This window comes from Mchenga conophoros, linkage group LG18, assembly GCF_057382185.1.
Source record: "Mchenga conophoros isolate Kocher_MC1m ecotype Shallow Benthic linkage group LG18, M_conophoros_male_GT1.1, whole genome shotgun sequence".
In the NCBI taxonomy this organism is placed as follows: Eukaryota; Metazoa; Chordata; class Actinopteri; order Cichliformes; family Cichlidae; genus Mchenga; species Mchenga conophoros.
This window is the reverse complement of record NC_140543.1, coordinates 14364573-14383513: the sequence shown is the minus strand read 5'-3', so window position 1 is coordinate 14383513 and position 18941 is coordinate 14364573. Positions and strand designations below refer to the sequence as shown.

The 18941-nt window shown below is 36.9% G+C and overlaps 1 protein-coding gene across 2 annotated transcripts; it reads right to left on the bottom strand.

Annotated features, from left to right (window-relative positions):
* Positions 1–460: 460 nt before the first annotated feature.
* On the bottom strand, positions 461–18299 carry LOC146553402 (macrophage mannose receptor 1-like). 2 transcript variants are annotated; one of them, XM_085253789.1, is made up of 31 exons: positions 18103–18299; positions 17553–17909; positions 17145–17315; positions 16848–17003; positions 15979–16101; positions 15399–15536; positions 15123–15305; positions 13932–14086; positions 13172–13285; positions 12424–12539; positions 10738–10886; positions 10449–10648; positions 10135–10271; positions 9807–9879; positions 9497–9650; positions 9312–9350; positions 8587–8750; positions 8415–8476; positions 7842–7942; positions 7460–7608; positions 7245–7353; positions 6027–6151; positions 5442–5465; positions 5017–5119; positions 4521–4753; positions 3259–3424; positions 2991–3158; positions 2793–2912; positions 2528–2698; positions 2210–2239; positions 461–2116 (listed from the first exon to the last, which is right to left on the bottom strand). In XM_085253789.1, the coding sequence occupies exons 1-31, from the start codon at positions 18254–18256 to the stop codon at positions 1866–1868; spliced, it is 4395 nt and encodes a 1464-aa protein (XP_085109915.1). In that variant the 5' UTR covers positions 18257–18299; the 3' UTR covers positions 461–1865. The 2 variants fall into 2 exon arrangements, with proteins under 2 accessions (XP_085109915.1, XP_085109916.1); XM_085253790.1 differs by having other exon boundaries at positions 7460–7605.
* Between the last annotated feature and the right edge of the window lie 642 nt (positions 18300–18941).

Genomic DNA, 18941 nt, shown 5'->3' with positions numbered 1-18941 from the left:
GCTCCTTAGACTACGATGACCTGGATGACTGAGAACCTTCACAGACACAGCCAATTACAGTTATTTATCTTCTACAGCATAGTGGCTAATTAAAAATTGAAACACTGTTTAGAGGCCCTAGTTAAGAGGAAGTGGGTAGTGGAACTCTGAGAAATGAACCCTAACGAAGAGGAAGAAATCCAAAAATTTAGCAGCTGAGATGTCAAATTATAAACTGCTTAGTAGACAAAATAGCTGGGTAAGAGTGACAGTAAGAGAAATTTGCAGGTTTCAGCATCAAAACATTAATTGTGCCGTCATGTGAATATTATTGCCTGTTTTTTCAAACTGAATAGGTCTTACTTGCTTGTTTTATTAAGCATGAATCATGATGATATGAATACAACTTGTGTCAACTTATTGTCATGAATCACAGACAAAGAAGGTAGACAGGTTAAACAGAACAAAACTTTAATTCAGCAGGTTGAGCAAGTCCACAGCAAACAACAAAGCTACAAAAGCATACAAAAATCCCAAATGTTACAATGTTAGAATTTACAAGTTGATGCAGAAACTCAGAAAAATGCTCAATACCATTTTTGACAGCTATAGCCACTACTGTGGGACAGACTGTTAATCTGCCCAGGTTGTACCTTGCCTCTAGACCACCCCCAACCCTAAACTGGATAAGCAAGTGCAAATGGTTAAATGGATAGCCACTAACTGACATTTTGACTTTTTTTTTGCAATTTTCTGTAGGAAAATTTACATTTTTATGTGTTATGATGGTCTGTTTCTCTTCCATTGTTAATTGCCTTTTTCTTGCCATTTTCTTTAGCAACACACTACTTTCTGCAGTACAATACTGTTCAACCGATGCTCAGTTGGTAGGTACCACAGTGTATTGCAACACTGAGACAGAAAGGGTTGTAAGTAATGCAGAAAAGTTGGAACACCTGTAGGAATTAGTAGTAGCTTTCAAGGCTGGGTCAACCTCCATTGCTGCAGAACAGCTTTAAATTGTTGACTCATTTTGTCTTCGTTGAAAAAAGCCTGTTTGTATAATTCTGAAATGTTTATTATTTTTCAGTTTTGGTTAACCTTACATTTTTTCTAACCTCTGGCAGTTCATTACTTGCCTTTGTACCATTTCAAGCTATATATTGGACTTGAACAAATTTAATTGCAATAAAGAACTTGAAAAATTGGGGTATTCTAAAACTTTTGGCCGGTAGTGTATATAGTCTGAATATTTAAGAACTGGTGATCTACTGGAATTTTCCACACAACCATCTCTAGGATTTATAGAGAATGGTCTGAAAAAGAGAAAATATCCAGTGAGCTGCAGTTCTGTGGATGATAATGCCTCATTGATGTAAGAGGTCAGTGGAGAATGATGATGCTACTTGACAGGAAGGCAAGAGTAACTCAAATAATTTCTGAATGTATAACATGTAAAGCCTTGAAGCAGATGGACTACAGCAGCCTGTCAGCTTGCACAATAGAAGAAAAATGTTGCCTGGTCTGGTGAGTCTGAGCTCTTGTTGTGAAATTTGGATGGTATGGTTAGAATCTAATTTCAGCAACATGAAACCATGGATCCTTCCTGATTTGTCTTGATATTTCAGGTTGCTGCATGCATATATGATTGTTGACTAGGACATGCATTAAACTCCATTTACCCTACCTTTTATCCTAACCATAACTGAAATAACAAAAGCCAGCATTTGTGTAACCTACATTCACAGAATATGATAATATGAGATGATTCTCACCTTTTATTTTCCAGTAAGCCATTATGTGCTACTTGCTGCCACCTCAGCTCAAATTTTTATAACATACTAGGAAATCATATGGGCCATGCAAATGAGCCCAAAATATTTAAATTACATACTGATTAAATCTCCAGTGTTCTCTTCTGCTGCATTCTCTACCAGTATACTGGTGTCAGCTTGCTCAGGCTGTGACACCCTACTACTGAAGAAGAGCGGGTTATCGAAGGTGTTAGGGGCGGGTAACTGATGACCAAATTTCTTAAAGATGAAGACAGCAGTGACTGCCACCACTGCAATCCCAGTAATGACTAACACAACTGCAGTGGTTATATAGACACGCTGATGATGAGGTAATCCAGTTTCTGTACAGAGTGAAAAAGTAGATGGTAATCAGCTAAAAAAAACATTTGTAACAATTTTACATAAAATAAATAGATAAAAGAGGTGTTACTTACGGGCTGGTGGTGATGGCGTTGGTAGTAATACTGCAAAAGAAAAAGAACAAATAAGATACTTTATAAAAAAAAAAGTAGCTCTACTTCATTTCAAAGTAAAAATAAATTGCTCAAGATTCTTGTGGAGTAAACAGGCATTTATAAATGGATCTAATTTTGACTGTGCACTCAAGATTCTGACCCACAAGAGGTATTTCTTTCAGCTTTTGGATTCATATGACTGTGTTATGTATGCAGTCAAAGTCTTACAACTGATTTGAATCAGCATTATAAAAAGGAAAAAAAGAAAAACACTGCAATAAATAAAGATTACTTTACCTTTTGGTGTCTTGCAGATGTAAGGTCTATAATTCCATATTTCGATATCCTTCCATGTCCCATCTGATGTACTAATCTCTCCTGTGCGCGATCCAAAGCTCATATTAAAAGGTTGACCTTCAGCCCAGTTAGTGTAACCCATGGCTGTTCTGTCCACCCAGAGCCATTCCTCTGCAGGCAAATAGACAAAAAAAAGAGATGTAAAAATGTAATTTTTTTCCCCAAAATAATATTTTTAAAGAACATAGCAAAAATAATAAATCACCTTTGTATTGTTTTTTAAACAGGCCAATCCAGAAAGATGTGAAACCATCTTGAAAAGTTCTCAGGTTAATTTCTAGAAATTTTTGCTCAGAGGAATCTTCAATGCTGGCAAGCATTCCACCTTAACAAAACAAATCAGTTGTTAATGAAAACTACAGCAATTTATTGCATAAACGTGTCTTTCACATAGGTTGCCTACCATGTGCTACACAGGTGGTGGATGCTTCTCTCCAGTGTGTTTGCTCTGTAATAAAAATATAACAATAACCCCTGAATGGTACCCAGATATAGTTCTTGTTTTCTATTGTTGCCTCTGGGTCTTGAGGGCAAACTCCTGGAAAAATGGTTGACTCTGTTGGCAGCACATCTGTGAATGAGGTAATGTCAATGGGATCAATTAATTACATTCTTTTAAAACTGTGTTGTCAAAACAGTATCTTTCAAACTGTGTGTGTGTTTGGTCGTACCTGTAGACTTCATGCAAACACTCATTAGTGTCTCATTACAGTGAGCGGTTTTCCATTTTCCATCCACATCCATGTATACACAGCTTCTGTCCTTTCTTGGTTCATTTGTACCCCATCGACTGAATATTAAATGCCATCCATCAACATATCTGAAAGAACCATTGATCTGAAAGCAAAGATTAATGAGACAGCAGTTACCGATATTTTCTGGTTTTCAGGAATATCTGCCTTAGTAAGCTTAACTGCATGGAGGGTAAAACAGTCAATAAAAAGAGATTTCTTTCTGTTAAAACAGTTGAATTAAACTAGCATGGTGATCTATACTGCTTAAAAAAATCCTACAGAGGTTGCATAGGTAGTCCAGCTCCTTCAGGATGGCACATCAATATGTGCCATTTCCAGAAGGTTTGCTGTGTCTCCCAGCTCAGTCTCAAGAACACGGAGGAGAATCCAAAGAGACATGCAGTTACTCTAAGAGGTGCTGTTGCTCAACATGCCTTCCTCTCACAGAGAATCTCCCTGCTGGAGCAGGGATGCTGCACTGCCACACTGCTTATTTAATGAATGCCGAATTTAAGAGTGTTCTTGAGTTTGTTGGTGTTACGTGCAACTGCTTCTTTACATCACATTTATTGGTACCTTCCTTAAATGTAGTCAAGTTAGCCAGTGCTTTATAACAGTCAGCCATTTCCAACCATGATTGAGAGTACAGAATGTAAACACACAGTAACTTCAAATGTGTTTGCCTAATGCTGGAAGATTTATTGTCAAAAGGGATGGCTAGATTTAGCTGACATTAGGTAACAGGTTAATACTGGTCACTATTACATTAACGGACTATTATTGCGGCCAAAAAACTGAAAACCATCCCATTGGTGTGGTGCATTTCTAGCTAGAACGGAATCACAACATCAGCTAGCTCTAGACTTTTAATAAGAAATGTCAGCTGAGGCTGGCTCCATCCTCCAACATCCTTATATTGGATAATAAGAAGAGGATGGATCACAATCTCAGTTCAAATTTATCATGCAAAAATTGTGCTGGATAAATAACTGAATGAGTGGATAAATAACTGGACCAGTATATTTATCCATCAATGACAATTTCATTCTCATAATCACAGATTATTTAGTTAGATAAAATCTTTGTTGGAACAATTTATTGTACCCATAGGTACGTTTTAGAATTTTTACCAGAGTCAGTTTCAAACTGGTTGACCTATTATTGAGCTATGTACTTTTTATAGGTTTTTATAAGTTTACCTGCACTTTGTGTAATCCAAACCAAAGAGGAGCCTTGAGATTCAGCGCCATGAGCTCAACATAAGCTTGCATCCACTCATTCCTCAGGCTAGCTAGGAGGGCATCGTCATTTTTACAATACTCTGCAGCTTTATCCCAATTCATTTGTTGAGGAATAACCTTAATGGAATCATTGAGTATTTTGATGTAGTTAGTAGAAATTGTTGGTTCTGGAGAATCTGGGTGAGATGTGTCTGTTGAGGATTAGAATAGAAACAATTTTATTTATTGACTTTTTTTTACATAACAAACCTCTCTACGGTACTCTTAAAACTATTACAGCTTTTGTCAATGTGGAATCATACTCTTGATCATAGATTTTATATATCACTTATAGATATAGATATTAATTATAGGACTAAAAAAGTCAAAACATATTTTTAGTTGTTTTAGAGAGTCTGATGAAGCTGCAGCTGAAGTTGGGTGGCAACAGGCCTGGGGTTAGAAATGGACTCACCAAGATTTCGATGACAGATAAATCCATTGGTGTCATTGCATGACTTTTGAATCCATTTCCCAATACCAACCAAAGGCTTGGTATTGATCACAAAACAGTTTTCCTGTGGAAACAGAGTTGGGTCAACAGAATGATGCTATGTGGTGACAAAGGGAATTTACATATACTTCTACATACAATATACTGTATTATTGGTTACTGTCTAATCATCAGAGCAGATTATATTAGGAAAGTTTTCTTTCTTATTTTATTTAAACATGCAAACATTTGAGTGCCCTTGCATAATATATAGCTATATAAATAACAGATAAATAATTAAATAGTAGTTCTGTCACTGTAGAACTTGTAAAATACAACAAGAACTGTAAACTGTCATGCCATAAAGTGTCACTGTACTTTACAAATAAGTTTTAAAAACTACTTACCATTTGATCGTACCAATACCAATACTGCAATGTAAACACAGAGATTTTAAATATTTATACAAGAATATACAGTTATAGATTATTTCTAAGTATCTGACCCTTCACAATAGGTAATTATATTCTGTATCTACATGGTGCAAGTACACTGCTCAAAGTTAAAGAAACACTTTTTAAACAAAGTATAGCATCGAGTCAGTGTAAGTTCTGGGATACTGATCATTTAATAAGCAGAGAAGGCTGTTAATTGGTTTCAGCTGATTTGCTGTTAATAACATTATCAACAGGTGCACTAGTGAGGCAACAGTGAGACACCCTCCAAAACGGGAATGGTTTACCCTCACATTTTTTTCCCTGCTCATCTTTCTCTTTGTTTTTTCACTAGTTTTGTCATTGACTAGAGTTAGTGTCACTACTGGTAGCATGAGGCCATACCTGGACCCTACAGAGGTTGCACATATAGTTATGGTTGTTCACTTTTAATGAGTATAATGTTTTCTCAGAAAGAGAAACACAATAATTTATTATTATAATTCATTCATTTAATTATTCATTAGTTAATGTATATATTTAGATTATCCCACGTACATTATTACCCAAATTGGTATATGACTTTGGTTGTCCATCAGTCCAGTAAGTTTTCCACTGTGACCGAAATAAACCAATCCACAAGTCTGTAGTAGGTGCATCAACCATTTGAGACAGTAGAAACACTGAAAATGTAGACAAAGATTTATGATTGAGATACAGTGGCTTGCAAAAGTATTCGGCCCCCTTGAACTTTTCCACATTTTGTCACATTACAGCCACAAACATGAATCAATTTTATGGGAATTCCATGTGAAAGACCAATACAGAGTGGTGTACACGTGAGAAGTGGAATGAAAATCATACATGATTCCAAACATTTTTTACAAATAAATAACTGCAAAGTGGGGTGTGTGTAATTATTCAGCCCCCTTTGGTCTGAGTGCAGTCAGTTGCCCATAGACATTGCCTGATGAGTGTTAATGACTAAATAGAGTGCACCTGTGTGTAATCTAATGTCAGTACAAATACAGCTGCTCTGTGACGGCCTCAGAGGTTGTCTAAGAGAATATTGGGAGCAACAACACCATGAAATCCAAAGGACACACCAGACAGGTCAGGGATAAAGTTATTGAGAAATTTAAAGCAGGCTTAGGCTACAAAAATATTTCCCAAGCCTTGAACATCCCACAGAGCCCTGTTCAAGCGATCATTCAGAAATGGAAGGAGTATGGCACAACTGTAAACCTACCAAGACAAGGCCGTCCACCTAAACTCACAGGCCGAACAAGGCGAGCCCTGATCAGAAATGCAGCCAAGAGGCCCATGGTGACTCTGGACGAGCCGCAGAGATCTACAGCTCAGGTGGGGGAATCTGTCCATAGGACAACTATTAGTCGTGCACTGCACAAAGTTGGCCTTTATGGAAGAGTGGCAAGAAGAAAGCCATTATTTAAAGAAAACCATAAGAAGTCCCGTTTGCAGTTTGCCACAAGCTATGTGGGGGACACAGCAAACATGTGGAAGAAGGTGCTCTGGTCAGATGAGACCAAAATGGAACTTTTCAATAAAATTGATTCATGTTTGTATTTTCTTGCTAAAGTGCACCGTGGTATCAGTTCTAACTTGTAGGTATGCCAGAACTGCACAACAACAGAAATTCAGTGGTAATTTTAGCTACTAAGAACAGATATCTGCAATGACAGTAAATGGACCACATAAGAGGAGAAGTTCACAAGATCTAAATACATATTTGAGTAAAATGAAAACGAAACAAACCTTCCACCTGTCTTGAAGTAATAGATGCCAATTGTCCACCTTTTTGTTTGCATTTTTCCCTTGCATCTTGCCACGTTAAATTCTGATTCTTAAAAATTATGCTGTAACACTAAAATTGAAACATGAAAAAGATCAATATAGTGTTCCAAGCACTGAGAACGTATCCCTTCAACAGTAAATAACAGAAAAATTAAAAGACATGAAAGATATCTGACCTTAGAGTTAAATTTTTTCCAAGGGGGTGGACATCCACCTTTTGGGGACACTGTAGGCACTGCAGCAGTGGTGTTTGTGGGAGTTGAGCTGCTGCGCTTACAAAAGGACGCATACTCAAGCCCACAGTTGGAGTCATGCCAGAATCCTGCTAGCCATTTGAGTATAGTAAATTAATCATATAATCAACTCGAATGATAGATTTTAAAAAATCAAATCAACTCTATCTTTAATCAGTTTTGATATCACACAAGCCAGCTATCAGTTCTTGTAGTTTATGTAATAAGCAGAATCATGATCAGAATACATGGTTGTAGAGGTGCTCTAAAAACTCTCTATGGGCTCTTCTTGTTATGGCTATACCTATTATTTCGGTACACTCACCATTATGATGTGTCATGACAGCACAGTTTTCATCAAAGTTCTTGAATTCAGGTTGATTTTCATCCCACCTTTGAAACACCACTTGAGAACCATCCATCCACCTTAATGTAAAAAGACACATGGTTTAAATATGTCTGTAAAAACTTATATTACCAACACAGTCACATACTGGTTTAAGTAAAAGTACTCTTTGCCTTCTTCCTTTTAGTCACAGTTTTTTGGTTTTAGTTATAGTACCTGAATTAAGTTAGTAAGAAAGATAGCAAACTGGAATAGTAACTGATTCATTTTACAAATATTAATTAAAAGTTAAAGATCACAAACAGAAATGTAAATTAACCACAATTTACAGTTAATATGTATTTAGGTAGTTAATAGGTAATTTTGTCTCTGTATACTAGCCATCAGATTTTATATCAAACAATCAAGATATGATTAAATGAAATTAAAACTGGTATACTCGTACATCTGGCATGCTGCCTTGCACTAAGTACTCTCTATTTTTAACATGGTGTCACATAAATTTAAGTTTATTTTGTTGCATTTAAATTTTATAAATCAATTCATACTCACTGAAATGTTCCATCAAGATCTACAGATAGGCCAATCCAAGAATTCTCATAACCTGTTGAAATCTGCACAAAAGCATGGATGCATAGTAAAACTGTCTGTGTGGAAGTTTCAGTTTGTTCAGTTACACCTTACCCATTGCCTTGGTAAATCTTTTACAAATGCCATTGCCTACCTGTTTCCATAAAAATATCCTTTCTGCTTCACTGTTGATAGATACCAGGTCACCATGCCTCTGTCTGCAGAACGTACGAGCGTCCTCCATGGCCATCGCCTTTTCATTAATGTAATACTGAGCCCCATTCCATTCTAGCCACCCATCAGAGGTCGTGTTATACTCTGAGAATAGATAAGAAATGTGCATGTGTGTGGTTCTCTGGTTGAATTTAGGAAACTAGTACTATGTTAGGAAAAAAAAACCCACTGTAAATATAGCTGATGAGCAGATTTTAAAGTGAACAATTTTTTAAGTAAAAAAAATCTGCATGTTTTTGATCTTATGCTCACACTACATAGTTCACTTTCTTCACTGTAAGTTTTATACTCATACTGTATCAATCAGGTAAACAGATGTTTTGTTTTTTTGTTTTTTTAACCAATATCTCATTATCTTACGAGACTTCAGAAGAGCAACTTTAGGTTCCTATTTATATTTTGGATTTGTTGTTGGGTTACATTAAACAATGTATTATATGAGTTATCATATATAATTCTACATGGCATTCTACAAGAAAAACAAAATTAATAATACTGTTTGGCCACAGATATTCGCCATGCAGTAAATCAGCATCCATTAGTTTCGTGTCAGCATAGTATGCCTCATGGCCTGGTAATCATAATAGAAAGTCAAAAGTCATGTAAAGATGCTGACCGCCAATGTGGTCAAATTCCTCAACATACCAGGGGTGACAGGGTCTGGAGCCGGCTTTGGGGTGACTCCTGTAAAGGTATAAAAACAAAATAGTGTTGAATTACTAGTGACCACCTCCAGCTTGACATTGTGAGAATACATGAGGCCGACAACAATAAATGTCTAGTTCAAAAATATGTTGCAAAGGAATTTTAGAACTGTGACCATGCTTTACCTGCGTGGATCTGACAAATCCAGTTATTGTACTTCTCACAGGGCACATCACTCCAAAGCAAAATGTTATCCCAATACACGGGTTCTACTTCAACACACAATTCAGCGTTATTTTTATTGTTTGGTTCTCCATCTTTCCAGTCTTGGAAGTTTACCTTTATACAAAAACAAGATAATTATTAATAGTAGTAGTATTTGTATCAGTTGTAATAGTAGCTGTAACATTATTAATGTTAATAATCATCATCTTGATCGTTATCATCATTTAGGCTACATAAACCATTGTAGAGAGTTAAAAACTGTAAACTCACCGGGGATCTATCACTCCATACATAACCTGTGTCTGGGTCAGGAGCACTAAGTCCAATCCAGTATTGATTAGGCCTATAATGGACAAATGTATGTTCCAAAGTTTAATACTTGATTTAGCACTCTCTGGAGGAATGGTGCACTAGTCTGCAAAAATATGACCATCATTGAACAATCATTGAGGATAAAATGGGGGTGGCTTCTACATCAGTAATTAATTACATTGTATATATAAAAAATACTGTATTTTTAATCTTTTGTAATGATAAAAATCTATACAAAACATTTTCATCTTATGTAGCTCTAACTGTAGACCAGAAAACACTATACCAATGATTGTAGAAGTTATTGTATGTCCGTAGTAAATCAGCACGGCTGTGAATGCTGACTAGGTCTCCTCCAATGGCTCTGCAGTAATCTCTAGCCTCGTACCAGGTCTTTCTCTTTTCTGAAGCCTCTGGAAAGATCTTAAACAAAATATAAGAAACTGAATTGTGATCTGAAGCTTTGGTAATATTTGTACATTTAAAACTATATACTAAACTTGGGCAGCCATCTCTGTTTTTATGTCATCCCTATTATGAATAAGTTCAATAGAATTATATACACACACATAGGGAGAGAGAGAGAGAGACATGCTGCACCTTATAACAGATGCCTCTGGATTGCATCTTAATCCATCCATCTGTGCAGTTAGGTGTGGCAGTGGTTGGTGGAGCAGGGGTTAAAGCTGCCCCCTCTGCCAGGTGTTTGCAGATGTATTTTTCCTTATTGGTACAGGGCAACACATCCCAAAGGCCAGCAGAATGCCCAGTTGCCATAGCAACACAACCCTGCACGTGACCTTGTGTTATAAAAGAAAATGTTAGCTGTCATTTGTGAAGACACCTGCCAACTATAGTTTACATATAGATCATGAGATTGTTTCATTACCTGGCATATGAGTGTTCCAGTGAGTATATCTCGCGTAGGCATTGTTGGTCCACATAAAATATTCTCTGTTTTTCAGGTTTGAGAGACCTATCCAGAAGTGTTTCTCTGGCCTCAGCCCCACCAAACTTACAAGGAAAGTATTATCCACCCTGGAAATATTTACACAAGTTAGATTACAGACTGCCTGCAACTTGATACATTGGTGTGAAAAAGTGATTATCCCCTTGATGATTTGCTTAATATTTTTCCCACACTTAAATGTTTCAAATCATCAAACAAATTTTAATATTTGGCAAAGACAACACAAGTGAACATAAAATACAGTTTAACATGAAGGCGTTTATTATTAAGGAGAAAAAATCCAAACCTACTGTGTGAAAAAGTGATTGCTCCCTATTAAGCAGTTGGGCCACCCTTAGCAGAAACAACTTGTCATGGCTTTGTGCAGGCAGGCAGGAAGAGAGGACCCAAAATGCAGCACTCACAGAGACAGAAGTAACTCAAAATACTCAGCTTTATTGCTGGGAAGAAACTGAACAAAAAACTAACTAAACTGTGAATACGGAACAAACTAAACAGGTGGGCAGGCTGGCAAACAGAACACAGAGTAAAAGTGAGGGTAGAACACGACAACTAGCAGGGAAGACGCAGACACTAAATACAAGAGGTGAACAGCGCTAAGAGGAAACAGCTGGGAGACACAGCTGACGCTGATTACACTGATGAGACAGGGAGAGCACAAAGCTGAACCCACAGACATAAGGCACAGACCTACAAAGTAAACAGGAAGTACACGACAGACAGAGAGATCCAGACGAGACACAGAATTTAACAGACGCAGACTCATGAGCAGACAAAATAACACCATGGACAGACAGAAGGAACACAGAGAAGAGGGAGCACAGAATAAACACTGGGAAACCAAATAACAAAACCTAAAAACAAGAACTCAGGAAGTACTACCAAACTAGAAACCTGAAATACTAGGATAGAAACCAAAACAAACAGTCATACTTCGTAAATTCAAAAGTAAAAGTACAAAACCAAAAACACTGGGTCACCGACCCAGGACCGTGACACAACTGCAATCAAGCTTTTGTGATAACTGGCAATGAGTGTTTCACAGTTCTGTAGAGGAATTTTCACCCACTTGCCTTTGCAGAATTGGTGTAATTCAGCCACATTGGAGGGTTTTCAAGCATGAACCATCTTTTTAACATCATCCCACAGCATCTGAATTGGATTTAGGTCATGACTCAAATGTTTTAATTTGTTTTTCTTAAACCATTAAAAGGTGGACTTTTGGTGTGTTTTAGATCAGAAATGGATTAGATTAGAAATGGCTTTGAAACCTTTTCCTTTACCAGACTGACAGATGTTAGTGAACTTATTTCTCAGGTGTTTCTTTAGATTGTGGTATGGTGTGTTGCTTTTTCAGATATTTTAGCCTGCTTCACTTTCTCAGACAGGTTCTATTTAAGTGATTTCTTGATTCAACAGATCTGCCGGTAATCAGGCATGAGTGTATTTAGTGAAACTGAACACAACTTTACAAAAAATGTGGTTAATCACAGTTAATTCGTGATTTAACAAGAGAAATCAGAAGGGGGAAAACACTTTTTACACCACTGTATATTACCTTTTTTTATGGTAAAAATTTTAGGAATCATAAAAACTTTTTTTTACCCAGTTGAAACATCAGCTAAATAAGAGTTTGAGCTCTTGCAGTCATCGTTGGCTTCATGAAACGTCTTTGTCTCAATCCCTACAAAGTAGCAGTAGGATCCATGTCTTTTCCAACCCTGCATCGCAGAGAAACAACAGTTGAGGAACTATTCAAGCCTGTCGTTAAATGCTGTCTTTGTGTACATATCTTTTTGTGATAGCAAGAAGAAAGACCCCACATGCAGAATCACTCTGCATCAGTGTGACTACTTCAAAGTCAAAGTAAACTTTATTTTCATCTCTGCTATATACAGAACAGTATATAGCGAGACGAGACGACTCCAGTTACATTCAGTGCAAAACACAAAAATAAATATAAGAAGAGTAAAAAATAAATATACACTTTAAGACTAGGGTAAAATTTTAAATGTACAATTTAAAGTTTGATAATACTTTGTATTATCCTGAGATAGCTTACTCCACTCACTCCACGTGCTAATTTAATCAAGAGAATCTGCCTGCTTTTTTTTCTTAATTGTTTTTCCTATAAACAACATCCAAATACAATTTATTTGATTAGGTATCATATCCCACGTGTATGCTGGTTTCCCAGCTATTTCTTGGACCACAGGCACAAAAGTAGCTTTAGACATTGTGCCATTTGAAATATACAACAGCCTTTACAAAACAGAAACAGATAACAGAATGTGTGCATTCAGACCAACCAGATGCAGACATTCTTTGGAAAATATATGAAAGGTTCACATACAGTTTTGCAGCCTGCGTTCAGCTCCACTTCATCTCCAGAGGGTTCAGAGTCACTTGTCTTCATGCAGATAAAGCCATGTTTCTCATCACACACACGGTCAGCCCAGTTTCCATTCTGCAAGAATGAAAAGAACAAAATATATGTGGAAACTGAAATTAACAAGAGATAGACAGGCTGCGGTGCATATCATAAAACAAAAGCCTCATACTCTTTGATATGACTGGGTTTTTATTTTTATTTTTTTATTGTATTTCTTTTGTTTGTTTCAAAAATCATGTGAATGCGATAACTCAAAGAGGAAGTAACATAGGACTTTCAAATTCATACCATAGGTTCATCTACTAGCAGGCTGAGCAGTAGCAGGGCAGCTTCCAGAGAGTGCTAAATCATCTTTTTGCTGTGAAACTGATTTAAATTGCCTTCCTAACAATCCTACAAGAAGTTCCTGCATAACATTTCCTTTTTTATGTTTATGGTGTTGAAACAATACATTTCTCACACTGTTAGAATATAGTGGAAATATGTGCTTATATACATATGTGCATAGAAGAGATTTAAAGACAGGTCCCAGACTAAACATGTGGCAAAGGTTTTGAAATTTACTTTGGCCAATATGTGTATACTGTATGTTGTGAAGTAAGGTGTGATACATAGCTGCATAGGTTTAGAGAGAATGTTCTTTAACAGAACTGCATAGTTTTACAGAAAAACACTGGTGTGTCATAATCATCAATAATCACTCCCACACTGTGCACCTTACCTCCCCTCTGATCAGAACACAGTCTTCTTGTTCAGAGGTGACAGTTGGTTCCTGAGAGTCCCAGCTAGTGTAACTCACAGGAGAATGATCACTCCAGACAAACAGCCTCTCTCTCTTCCTGTCATTTAGTCCAATCCAGAGTTCATCAGTGGATGCTGCAGACAGAAAATAACATTAATTGTTGTATAATTTTCTTGATACATTCTGCTCATTTGCTACTTTTTAGTTGTTACTTTTACATCTAAATTTTAGACTGTTGCTAATTGTTGTCTGCCAGAATTGCTGGAAACTTTATCATATGTGAGATGTGCAGTGATACAGGGATCAGAAAACAACAGGAAGTGATTAAATGCTTATGAAGAGATAGGCATAAAGACCTGCCAAATTATTAGTCGATTCCAAAAACTAACAACTGACAAATGGTCATTATTATAAAGAGGAAGTCTACCTGTTGGCAAACAGTTGGAAATGACTATTACCTGTTGTCAGAGAACTGCATTTTCTTAAGTTGGAGGAGAGTTGTACATTGAAACTACAGCAGTAGACCTCTTTCCTAGGAAAAGATTGCTCACATTCTTATGAAGTGTGTAGCTATAAGATGTTCATTAATATCTGGGTTTGGTGTGTCTTTAACTTTTGAGTGTGATGTTCAACCCAACTTAGACATTTGGAAAATAAAGGAGAGGCAACTTCTTATGACTTAAACACAAGCTGAAAACTTCCTGGAACTTTAGCAATAACTTATGTTGGTGTTGTTTCTGGATCAACATAATAATATTGGTCCAGGACTGAAATTGCAACTGACCAATCACATTGTTATGATGTCATAGCTTTTCAACTTGGAAAAGAAAAGGGAGTGGTTAGGATTAGAGTTGGGCATCAGTATGTGATCGTGGTTTGGGTAATGGGGTTAGGATTAGAGTTTGGTGTGCGATGTGATGGTGTTTCCACATCGCAACACTATGACATCACTGCAATGTGATTGATAACAAGCAACGTTAAACCTGGACAAACATTACTTTGGTTGATCCAGAAACATACCAACATAATCATATTAGATCGTGCCTCAAAAATATTTCATTTTAAAAGGGCAGACGTGTGGGGAAATTACCAACAAGATGGATATGAAGTCTTGTGTGAAGATTATGTTGAAGGAATGCAAATGGTGCTCAGAAGTTTTTATTCCCATACCATATCCAAGTTGAGAGATGATGAAGCTTTGGTCCTCCACATTACGAATGCTTACTAGGTCTCCTCCTTCTTTACCGCAAGCTTTCTGAGCATCAGACCATTTTTTTGTTTCATTACGATAAAGGTAAAAGCAGTGGCCATTGTAGGGGATCCAGGGTGCTGTACAAAATCCACTCTCGGGAGCTATGAACCAAAAGAACAAAGGAAGAAGATCAAAGAAATAGAGTCAATCAAGTTTTTTAAGAGAAGGGTAGAGAAGGGATTTTTTTTCTATACCTTCAGTAGGTGCATCCAAAGGTCCTTCACTGTAGCAGATGTATCCCAGTTTCTTGTTACATTTTGAACTTTGCCAAGAAAACTGAACAGCGCCATCAATAATTCCACACTTATATCCTGGATTAGAAACTGGATGTCCTACAGAGCAGTGATGGTAAATGAAACTTGTCACTTATGAGATGAGACTCGGCAACTTTCCATTCACAGGATTCTCAAGATATTTAGAAGCATGGTGTGTATTGTGTATGAGCATTTTAGTTTTAGTGGAAAAGAAGTAAAGGCCTATGATTTCTACCCAAGAGTGACAAGGTTATGTGACACACAACGCCACCACAATAATTTAGCAGTGGTTGAAATTGCTGACCAGTAAAAGGTTACAGTGTGGCTAGCACACCCATGTGGAAGAAATTTATAAGAAATAGGGAAAAAATTATTTAATTGCTAACAGACAAGATTTCTTATATAAATAAAACAGATGGCAAACATGATCAAGATGAATTGATGAGATAATTTAACAATAGTAAGATAAATTATCATCAGAATGGTAACACAAGCTCCTGAAACTTGAAAGTAAACTTACCTGAATCCCAATTCAGATATGCATAAGGATTCCCATTAGACCACTTCCACACATAATCTAAATCCTGGAAGCTCAGTCCAACCCAGAGCTTGTACTCCTGTCCCCAATTTGCCCCTAATAGTGCTGTCAGTAGAGTTTAACAGACAAAAGAGACAGAGAAAACAAAAGTTACCAAGTGTAATACTCAAAACATAATCATCAGCTGGAGCAGTGTCTACAGTCTACAGACCACATATTACGTTATCATTTGTTTCATGGTTTTGCAAAATAAACTGTTTACGGCAATATTTTTTTAATCCTTTTGATGGTCACTGTAGTGGCTATATTAGTTTCTTAAAGTTCTCTCTTTCTCTTATATTTAAAATAACTACACTACGGATGGACAAGCAACTGTTTTTACGCGTTGTGGTTAGCAACAACGACGGTAAACCCAGCGTGCCAGAATATGCATAATATGTGTATTTTTAGGTGCTAAAAAATAAACCTTAGACTCAAACGTTAGAACAGACTTTTCCCAGCAGCACGCCGTGTAATAAATACTCACAAAGAAAATGGTGGCCGTTACAACTTATGTCTAAACCCTAACACTTGACTCCAGGTACACAACGCCCAGCTGAAAACACTTCAAGCAAGTTGAGTGTCCCGAGATTCACAGAATTTACATAAAAATTAAAATTTTTGTGATATATATATATTTCGTTGTTGTGACGATAAATGTCTTAAATTGGAGTACAAAATTTTGGTCACATCGCATAGCCCTAACACAGTAACTTTAATGTTTCAAGTTTTAGCTATTTGTCAAACCTCAGCTTAAATGAAATGTTTTGTTTTCAATATATTCAGTGTAGTGTGGAGACTTGTCTCCTTACCTGAAATATAAGCCTGCTCATGAGGATTGCTGATACTGAGCAGGGAGGCACTCTGCTGTTTGCAGCTGGCATCAGCCTGATCCCAGGTCAGCGCTGACTGTGTGTTCAGCTGATAAGATGCTCCTGTTGTAGGGTCTTTGTTCCAGGTTTCTTTGGCTGTGACACAAACACAGTTAAGGTATTATAGTGTTACACTGAACTTGTACCTCAAGATGGCGTTCCTCAACATTTAAATTTGGATGTCCAGGTTCTGCTTATTACTCTGAAAACCTGTATTAGAATTTGTTGTGTACTTACAGTTAGTTGGGCAGTAACCCCAGAGTTCATGATCATATTTTGTTTCAACCGCACACCATTTACGGTTCCCTGGAGAGTCAAATGCAGTGCACTCCGAATACCAATTGCTTTTGTAAAAGAAAGGAAACATGCACGGCCTCCCAGCTGCATTTCCTTCAATGGTGTAAAGTTCTGAAGGACCAAAATAAGGAAAACATATAAGAAAAGAACAAAGAATAGCTTGAATAGTTTAAGCAAAATGATACTTATCATTTATCAACATCTTGTAATCATTTGACACACTATCTTTGCATTACAATTATTTTGGAACTAAATATGAGAATCTACAAATTTATTATGCCACTAATATTATTTCCATAAAAGTTATCATGAATTACTTTACAATGTATTTTTATTTATTTCATTTACCTGTATATGTTCTTGTGCAAGCACCGCTGGAAGTCCCAGAAATTGTAAGGTGGCTATTGGGCACAACTTTATTTGAGAGCACGGCTGTGTTATCGGCAGTGAGGTCAATGTAAAGTTCTTGGCCTTTGAGAGCGATCACAGTTTCATTCATGCATTCCCACTTTTGGAGCTCACTGGTTTCATCACAATCATACAGGTTTACTTCACTGCCCACAGTTTTTCCCTGAACACCCAGGCACTTGTTCTTATTCTGAACCAAAAGTCGATCCCCAGATGTCCAGCGAATGTCATTGCAGTGGTTATTTAATTTTACCAAACAAAAACCAGTGGCCCTGTTAATTAGTTGAAATTGGGAATCTGTAGAGAAAAAAATATTGAAAAACAGTACTGTTGGAGATGTAAAAAATAAAGAATAGGTTATACAGGATTATAGAGAAATAGAGGACATAACAATCTTACATATAGTACAGATAGGCAGGACATTAATTATGCACGATACTCTGTAAAAGGCTTAGGAAAAAAAATAAAATTAATAGTTGGATTACAGTACCATTTGAAGCCAAACAGACAAATGTTTGGATGAGAAGTACAAAAGCTGTAGAAGTTATCCTCATTGTTAGTATTCCCATTCCTATGTCTATGATTAGGTCCTGTGCAATGATTGTCGACCATGAGTCTTTATATATCCTGTCTTGCCTCATCATGATGAGTGATGTTTCACAAGAAGAAGGGAGGGAAAGTTACTGTGAATTTTGCTAAGGACAACTGAGCAAACAGTGTAGATAAATAACCTTGAAACTCTTTGGTTGAAATAGTAAAAGTAAAATATTAATTAAAGTTAAAACTTCACTTTATAGATACATGTAAGTGAACTCTCCAACTATGATAGATACAAACTCAAAAACTCAACATAAATTTGTGGTGTACAGTATTTTCCCTAAAGAAAACACTAACAATAAAAATACAGAATAGTTTGTCATGTAGTCATCTGAGTAGATATCGACATGAAGCTAGGATAGGTTTTCATCATCTGAGTGATTCATCAGTTGTGTTAGAAAGATACAGGGACTCAGATTGTGATTTAAGTGTTGCGGAGTTGCAACAGTTGCGGCCAGAGTTGTGTCTTCAGCCAGTAGTTTGACTCTGAGGGAAAAAATAAATCTTGTGTACCCCATTGCAGTGTGAGTGTGGTGGTCCCTTACTGGTCGATATTAGAGCTTATCACGTTCTGGTACTTAAGCCATTTTGGGCCGTACATAACATAAGCATAGCCAAACATGATTCACATCTGTTCCGGAGAGCAGCTATTACTGATAATTACAAGCATAGGGTAATTGTCATGAAACAGCTGGGGCAGGCAAGATGTAAGACCCAAAATGCAGGACACTC